Raw genomic sequence first — 9,504 nt, forward strand, 5'->3', positions numbered from 1 at the left:
GGATGGATGGGACTGAGAAAATTGGCTTTAATGTGACAGGTGATGAGGATGGATGGTGATTAACATGAGAATGAGTGGTGGAGGCAGCCGCGCTGTGACAGGGAAAAAAAGGGGGGCAGTTTTTTCCTCAATAGGAGATGATTGAGTTAATCAGTATTGATGAACCCCGTCAGGCTGTATCTGATCGAGAAGGAGACAAAGAAGCCTGTGCGGTAGTGAAAATCATCCCGCTGCTTCTGGTCTGCCAGACCTGACAGATCAGATTCTGCCATTAAAACAAAGGGCAGTTCTGTCTTGAAAATGGCACCGGAGCGATCATCAAGGTAACAAGACGGCGTGCTGAAGGACCCAAAATGTGTTCTGATGGCCAATCAGACAGAGTCTGAGATCTAACCGATAGACACTTACTAATCACACAGCTGGCCCGTTGTTAGGTGAGGGGAAAGAAATTGAAAGGGGCGAAGGGAAAAAGTGAATGCATTCAAATAGAAGAGAATGAGAAGGGTAAAAAGTTGAAGTCTTTTGATTTGAGAGCAGACGTAATCACAGTGAGGTCTAATCAGTGACTGCGGAGGCAACAGAGCTTTTCCTCTCCTTATCTGAACTTCTCAAAACAAAGACGTTCCGACTCAGGTCCTGTTTTCAACGTGACTTCAAGAGCAACACACAGGATCCTGGATGTAAAGGAGAGGAAGTTTCAATGTTCACAAGTTCACCACTGCCTTTGATTTCAGATTAAGGATCTTAAAAACTAACAACAAAGAGGTGGTTTACTTCCTCAAGAGGATATTATAAAAAAGACTCAATCGCTTATCGAACATGAAACGGCGTGTGGAACAAACACAGATCTGCAGGGGGTTGATGGGGTTGTCGGTGGGAGCTTCACTGTTTCTACCTGGATAACAGTCGCCACTCTTCTCCTGTTCATAAAAGCAGGAAACTCAAATGTTGCATTTGATGGCCCTTGAAACGCCCTTGAACTCCACACATCCCAAAAATCTGTCTAGACGTGACTATTGTGAGTAATAATCGAAATAATCATCCAAGCCCTTATTGCTGGAATGAAAAAAAATGTCCTATTTATTCTATGAGAGGCAGCACATACAGCAGCAAACTAAACAAAAGCTCTCACAGTCTGACACGGCTTGATCTCCACTACTGCAAAGCCAAGAGTGACACCTACTGGCGATCCAGTGCGCTACACGACTCCATCAGCCTGCCCTTCACTGTCATAATCCATGACTTCCACTCAAATGAGGCTTCGAGAGTTGTGACCTGTTACATTTGATATGCAAATTTAGGCTGAACTGTGTCAGGACTAACATTTGCTGTGTGATTCAAGATGCAGTCATCTTTCCTTTCACCGCGCTATCTTCTTTTCCACTCTAAATACCGAAATTAAAGAGCGGAAGGTCACAGGCTGTGAAGCGCTGTTCCCATCATCTAATGGGAAAATGGCAAGAAGCTCTGACCTCTAGAACTTTGTGGGCTTTTTTATCTTGAGACACCGATCTGATATCCTAGTTGCAGGGCTGGATATTAGAGTTACTGCTTTTTGGTCTTAAAGAGACACTAGAGTAACGCCAAGATGTGATACAAGCAGAGGAAGAGATTTCTTATTTCTTCACAGGCCAGTTTCTATCTGAATCTGTTTCCCCTTTACAGTAAAAGCACTTGTCAGCAGCCGTGTTAAAAGGATGCACACATGCAAGATTTGCATAAAAACATCCAATGAATGTGAAGCGGAAGAAGTGCGATAGCCTTCACTGCTCTGAACTAGCTTCAAGTGAAAGACTTGAAGACCAAAGTTACTTTTTCAAAGCTTTCTGAAGATCTTACCGGATGTCACAAGGATAAAGCTTATTGGCTCCGAGCACTATGATGTAGAATCAGGCATGACAAAGCAGCACTTACATAAATGATCTATGAGTAATGGTATAATGCTGCCTGCTGGAGGAGCTTTGTTAAATCTGAACATCCCCTGCCCAACCTGAGGGTTATTTCAGGCCAGGCAAGAAGACTACATGTTTTTAATGGAAAGCTTGCTTTTAAAACTTTTAATCACAGTTCTTTACCAGGCAGGAAAGATCTAAAAAAAAAAATACACAATTGAGTTGGAGTGTAGGATCCAACATTTTTGAACTAAAAGTCAGCATATCTTGACCTAAGCTGCATCAATTTTGACCATCCTTTTTAAGTATGGAGTATTATTTAAGGGGTCACTACACAATAAATGATAAAACAATTAGACATTAATAGTTTGTCCACTGTGGTTAAATCATTCTAAATCATTAAATCATTGGCTGAATGACAATCACATAATCATTACCCACTGACACTGATTAAGGTTCAACCTCTATTTCAGTTGGAAAGAAAATATGTGATGTATTCAATTAACATTTCATCATCAGGTTATTCATTTGAAAATGGCAGATATTCTCCCACCGTCTCTGATCATACTGCACCTTGCTGGGCAAACAAATTAGGCAGACCTTTTCATTGAAGCCTTTTACGAATATTGACATCTTTAATGCTCTTTGTTCTATTGATCGTACAGGTCCAATGAGGCTGATCAGTTAGACCCAAGGCTTTTATTTTAAGCAGCTCCACTGCTAGTGGAACTTTTAATCCGACTGTCGTAACACGAAGAATCCCTGACTTTTGGAAGAGAGCCTACGTCTTAGCTTTACATAATGGAGGACAGCAAACTGTTCCATCAACCTTTTTATCCCTTATGGACTACGGAGATATAATTTATACGCACTCTCCTGCCTCCACTGTTAAACCTCTTGATGCAGTCTATCATTCTACCCTGAGGTTCATAACTGGGGATGGCTTTCGAGCTCATGGTTGTATACTATGTCAGAAAGTTGAGTGGCAGTCGTTGGCAGCAAAAAGAGAACGGTACTTCATTCTATTCATTTACAAAGCACTTCTTGGCAAACTTCCTTGGTATCTCACACATCTTTTTAACTTAAGATGATTTTCATACCGCACTAGGGCCCAAGCCTATTTGGTCCTCGAAAATTTCCATGTTAATACCGAGATTGGGAAAACTGGCTTTTAAATACTATGCTCCACACAAATGGAACAATCCGCTTGTAAAATTAGACAAGCTAATCCCTTTTAAACAATTTAAATCTCTTTGACTGATGTAGAAAAGTGTGACTGTATTTGTTTATATTTTATATCTTAGCTAGCTCAGCTGTTTGCTGTATAATCTGTCATTTTCATGTGCTTTTTATTGTTTTATATTTACTCAGGGCGTCCTTGTAAAAGAGAGCTTGTTCTCAATGGCTCTTGCTGTTTAAATAAAGGTTATGATAGAAAAGGTTTTGTTGAGTTGGGAAGTTGATGCCTTACATGGCCTGTAAATGTTGCCACTGTAAAACACTAGCAGTACCACATTATGTTATGTAACACAGTGATCAATACTCAGTCAACAGTCCCAGATAAGAAGTCTGCACATATACCAAACACGTTTAGTCTACATGTTGGTGTTCACATGTAGTAATGGGATAATATGACAGCATTTTGTTCTTGATTTAAAGTTCTAGAAAGATATCATAAAAGCTTTTAGTGGGCTGTGAGGGACACTAAAACCACAGAGAGACACAACAAAACCAAGATCCAAGTCCTGACATTTCACGGCAAATTGTAAATACTCTTTCTTAATTTAGGCACCGTCACAAGGAAATCATGATTCTTTCCCTTTTTAAAAACACTTGAACGGAAGCTTTTTATTTTTCTTACATTTGGCCTGTATAACTGTAACATTAGCTGTTCACTCCACTAATAGCTCTCTTATTCCAGCCTCATGAGACACACAGAGAAAGAGATTGAAAAACAAAATTGATTCATTCATCGTATGGAGATATCTCTGTATTGATATTTTATAATATACCGCCTCATTGTGGAGCCCATTAGGAATCATTAGACAGATTACCACTCGATGACATGACATTTTTAAAAGACGTATTATAATTGAAATGACCTTTTCTGAGCTTTCACACCTTCTAAAAGAGGATCGCTGAGCTTGTGAGTAAAACTGAAAATGAAACACTAAGAAATAATAGGATTTTTTTTATGTTTTCCAGTGACGGCCTGTCAAAGGGCTGCCTGATAAGAGAGGAAACTGGCAGCAAGGACACAAAAAAAGAAGTAAAGGAACAATACAGTATTGAGCTGTCTGTCAGAATTCCGCTCTCTGGCAGCCAAACGCTCTCTGACCGTGCCAAGTTCAGGTCTATACCAGGAACAGGGCTTGCAAATCAGTGCGGCCGTATACAGCAGAACACCTTATTAGCCACAATATTAGTCACTACTGCATGTTGCATTAGGCTGTGCTGATATTCATCCAGGTGTAATGGTAGGCTTTTTTATTTCATCATGTTTGTGACTAGAGCTAGACCGATATATCAGTCATCCAATATTATTGGCCGTTATTGGCCTATCACAGATATATCGGTATCAGCATACGTTGTCTGATATGCACCCATTTTTGTTAAGTTACAAAAGCAGCATTTTATGTACATTTGATACATTTCTTAATTCAAGTTAAATATATGTGTTTTCATTAAACTTCTTTAAACCTCAGACAAAGAGAAGGCCTAACTTTTGCTTTGAGTTCTTTTGAATCATAACCTGATACACATAGCTGGTCCTGAATTGGCTGTAGTGGTGGTTGGTTAAAAAGATTTGTTTTAAATTTAAATCAAATTACATTATGGAAATTATGGAAGGCTCCTGACTGCTCGAAGATCACGAGTCAATTTCTGCCTCCTTTCCAACGATCCCTTCCAGTAAGGACATCATCGGTCTCACCCCGCCAAAACCATCCGCTACCATGTTTACAGAGGAAGCCTTACCATCGTCTGAGATGCTGGTCCGGCAGCGGGATGCTCCGCAGAACAGCTCCTAGCAGCATGAAGAACGCTGAGAGGAGGAGGGAGGCCCGCAAACCTGGAAGACACAAGATATGGTTTGCAAAAGTTGAGAGAGGAGTGAAAAGATAGCAGACAGATGATGGGTGACTGAGCGTGGTTGAGGTCACTGGCCCCAGATAGTCGAATTCTATCAAAGGTTATTATATTACTTCCCAAATAGAGCAGTCATTCTATAATCATGTGTCGCCTATAAATGTGAGAAAATAGTGAAAAATGTCCATCACAGTTTTCTAGAGCTCAAAATGCTTGTTCTCAAAAACCTAAAGAGATTTAAGTTACATTCTGTACGATACAGACAAATATGGCATTAACTATTTAGCTATTTTTTCTTGAAATGATGAGCTGACTATCATAATTATGGCAGGTTCATTTTCCATTGATTGGCTAATCATTCCAAAGCATCTGTGTCACCACTAATCACCCCAACTGCTCTAAAACAGACCAGAGGAATCCCAAAGTTGCTTATTTAATGACGCCTGTGTGACAGCAGTATAGTACCAGACAAAGCGTTTCTCTTTCAGCTTAGAAGTGTCTATTCTCAGTTTCACACCCATGACATCCATTTAAGGAAACTCTCTCAACTTCCCTGTTCCCTTTTTTTTCCCCCCACATGTGCATTGTCGTTTGCTGAAGCCTCGACTAGCAGACTATAGTTATCGTTGTGGAGTGCAGATCGATATATTGACACCGGTTAAAACAGTGCTGGGTTGGAATTGGACTTTACTGATCCCTGATGGAATATAAAGGTCACAGAAAGCCAATACTGCATTATGGCGCATGTGAGAAGTTTGTCAGACTGCAATCTTTAGATGTCAAGTGGGCATGGATTTAATCATTTGTCCATACGTGTGTGTAATGTTCTGCCGTATTGACAAGTCTCAATAGAGACTGTGTCGATGTTAGTTTTCTGTATAGACTCGTTTTTTAAAAATCAACAACTTTTAAACAAGTCTTATTGTTTATTTGATCTGGAGGCCTCTGTCTAGGTAGTCATTTGAAAAAGAGGGCTTTTAAGGTCAAAGCTCCAGCAACACTCGTAGTATACAGAACAACTTCATCATCAGGCCAATGCATTTCAATACGATACGATACGATACGATACGATACGATACAATACGATACGATACAATACGATATGATACGATATGATACGATACGATACAATTTATTTCCCACTTAGGGAAATATGTCTTGGACTCAAATGTTGCGCACATAAATGCCGAACAAAACAGCACCAGCTGTGTTAATCACAACAATAAATTGCACATAACAAAATATTGCACTCACCCCATGGTAAAAACACATTTAGGTTAGATGACCCTGAGGAAGACCACGAGCCGAAACGCATTGGTCAAATCATAAAGTTGTTCTGTATACTACAACTGTTGCTGGAGCTTTGACCTTTTTAGACATTTCTCCATTCTCTGTGCACCTTGGAAGTAGTAGAAGTGAAGTTGTGGCAGAAACCTTTACTCTGCTTGAAGAGAGGGCTTTTGACAGATTGTTAAATACCTTGGATATTCCCCTTTTAGAAGGCCCGAGGCAGCGGAGACCTCAAAGGGTCAAGAAGCACATTTGTACCTGTCAATTCAATTCTGCATTGACACATTAAACCTAAATGAATGTCTTGCTTTCACATTTGAATTGTTCGCTAGTCAGGTATGTTCATACAGGTGAGAACATTCTCAAACCGGTTCATCACACTGTAATCATGTGAAGACATGTCATAATAATGTTGCTACAGAGATACTGTATTATTATGTGCATTTACTGACACCTGCATATAGGTTAATTATATGTTAATGTTGACTTATTTTTGTGCCGTTTTGTTGTCTTGGATGTATAATCGTGTGTGTCTATCTTCCTCAACATTGTTCTGTACATTGAGAGCCACTAGAAACCGGAGTCAAATTCCTTGTGTGCATAAACATGCTGGAAAAGTAAGTAACCTAGATTTCAGAGAAGGCCAGCTTCTACAAATAGGTCTTTCAAGCTTTATAACCTGACACTTAAATGTGTAGATAAGCTCTCTCTCTATTATTTTACAACATCCGCATATATAAGCTCAGTATGCCATGCCCTACATACTATTATATGACAGCATCACTCATGACTTGATCTCAAGACTGTAGCCTCTATTGGATGGCAACTACTCCACTGTTGATTACCAACAGTTTGCACTTTTGGGGAAGGGGAATTCTGGAGTGTGTGTTGTGCATTGTGTTGTGTTGTGTGTGTATCTATGGACAACAATTAAGACCTGTCACAGACTTTCACATAGGTTTTTAAACAAGGTCACACCTTGGCAATTTGTGAATGCTGAATGAGCTGTGCTAACTCAATATATGACTCAGTGACACAGACTTGCAAGCTGCCACCGTAAAGTTGAGCATTATTTTTACAATTCTGAGGAGAATCTACAGGTGGATTATTTTATTAAGATTTTACATATTTGTTAGTGTTCTGTTTCTATCACTGAGCAGCTGATGTGATGTGGCAAATGTGGTTAAATTAGACAAATAAAACTGCCAGAATCAGTAACTATTGATGAATCAGTATCACAAGATGAGTTATGTAATTTCCTGGCAAGTTTTTCCTTATGAACTTCATTTCATCTGCTGCCTGGTTACTGAGATCTTGTTACTGTGTTGTTACTGTTTTGGTCACCTGACAGTCTTGTCGGGGCATTGACTTCTACAAGTCAGTCAGGTGATGCAGAGGAACTGGTTAGGTGAAGTGTTGTCTGACTCAAGAGATGGCCTTAAGGGTGCCTCACCATCGCTAAAGAGGCACTTTACAAAATGTTGTGTTGTTTCAAGGCCATTGTGAATGTGTTTCTTGAAAGAGAGAAGTCTCAACAGCTCTACAAGAGTTGCTTCTGCTGCATCAGCACTTTTTAAAACTCTCACATGGTTCCATCTCTGATGATGAACACACGTCACAGGAACACCCCCTCGTGCACTGACTGATATCTAATTAAAGTGACAGCAGTACATTTATATTATTTTATTGTCATTTAAAAATGTGAAATCCACAAAAGAGGACTTGCATACCTCTTTAATAGAACTCATGTGTACAAACAGCACTGAATTCAATTAATATCTTAATTCATATCTGTCAATTAACAGAAAACTGTCAACTATTCTGATAAACAATTAATTGCTTAAGTAATTTAAGCAAAATGCCTAATATTTATTGTTCCCAACAGTCAAAATATGAAATATTTCTATGTTTCCTCCCTTAATAATCAATTTTTGTTTTTGTTTTTTTACTTCTGGTTGGGAAAAAAAGTCTTTTGATGAAATCACCTTGGGCTCCGGGAAATTGTGACGGGCATTTTAACTGTTTATAGGCTAAATTAAATGAAAACTGACATATTAACATATAATGACATAATCATTCATTGCATCCCTATTGAAGGCAAACAAATTTCAAACTACATAATAGTATCAGCTGACTAAGTTGAAGAAAAATTGGATAATGGTATAATCTTCCATTTGGGATGATTCAGGTGGCCTCTTTTATAGTAGGAAATTAGACATCTGGGAGCTATTCCGTGTTGTTGTTTCTATTATTACTTGAGCTAATTCAAATGCTCTTCATTAAATATTGACACAGTACCAGACCTAATTCTATAGAGTCGCCATTGTTGTTGACAGCTCCAAAAATAGGCTATGTTACCAGGGTAAAATTTCTCAGTGTCAAAGTACCTCGAATTTCTAATCAGGCCACAGCATCAGAAGATTAAACACACCACTGAGTGACACTGGACATCAGCACTAAGCTTACTGTCTGTATGCAGATTAGACTATCATGTGTAGGATTTGAGTCAAGTAACTGAACTAAACTTTTTTCTGAGAGGTTAAACATAAAAAGAACAACATGTCATGTGTCTACTAAGGCTATAAGGTTGGTAACGAGTCAAACGAGAAGTCAAAACATCACAACACAGAGATAGGACACTGTGTACCAAATTACAACAACTCACCTTTTTTATCCATTAACCACATAAACAGCAGCCAGGGAACGAACCCCACCGGACCCCACAGCACCAGAACTGCTATGTCGGACTTGGTGAATCCGAAAGCGTGAGCAGCCGAATTCTGGATAGGACCCCAGAAGTTCCACACCATCCCCTGCATAAGTGCCAGCAGAGAAAACAGGGTCAGAACCAGCCATCTTCTCCCGTACACTCTGCTGTTTACCGGCGGACTGTTTGTCTCTGCGAGAGAGGGGACGAGAAGCGGCTCCCTTTCGGCCTCGGTGCTCGAAACGGCACCCATAGCAGCTTTCAGTGGGTCAGTTCAGTTTAAATTCCTCCTTTAATTGGGTGTGCGGCAGTGGGAAATGAGCTGTTCCCTGGGATGCTGTCGAGCTCCGAAACAAAAACACCCTCGATAGCCTCTGTTTTAGTCAGTGGAGTTTACTGCGCATGCGCCGAGGATATCGTTTGAAATTTAGAAACTGTCCTCAGTCGGCTGCCATTTTGGCTCGTCTGGCGCGTTAGCTTGAGTGGGGCTGTTGCTACGATCGCAGAGCCGCAATGGAGTAGATTCAC

At 39.9% G+C, this 9,504-nt stretch overlaps 1 protein-coding gene across 1 annotated transcript in view; it reads right to left on the bottom strand.

The window, feature by feature from the left end:
- slc49a4 (solute carrier family 49 member 4) overlaps positions 1-9,315 on the bottom strand; it is a 54,535-nt gene extending 45,220 nt beyond the window's left edge. The window contains exons 1-2 of the mRNA XM_062431825.1: positions 8,935-9,315; positions 4,869-4,962 (exon numbers count right to left, since the gene is read on the bottom strand). Of these exons, the coding sequence (XP_062287809.1) occupies positions 4,869-4,962; positions 8,935-9,229 (389 nt within the window). The 5' untranslated portion in view covers positions 9,230-9,315. The remainder of the gene's footprint in view (positions 1-4,868; positions 4,963-8,934) is intronic.
- Between the last annotated feature and the right edge of the window lie 189 nt (positions 9,316-9,504).

This window comes from Scomber scombrus, chromosome 13 (assembly GCF_963691925.1).
Source record: "Scomber scombrus chromosome 13, fScoSco1.1, whole genome shotgun sequence".
Taxonomy (NCBI): Eukaryota; Metazoa; Chordata; class Actinopteri; order Scombriformes; family Scombridae; genus Scomber; species Scomber scombrus.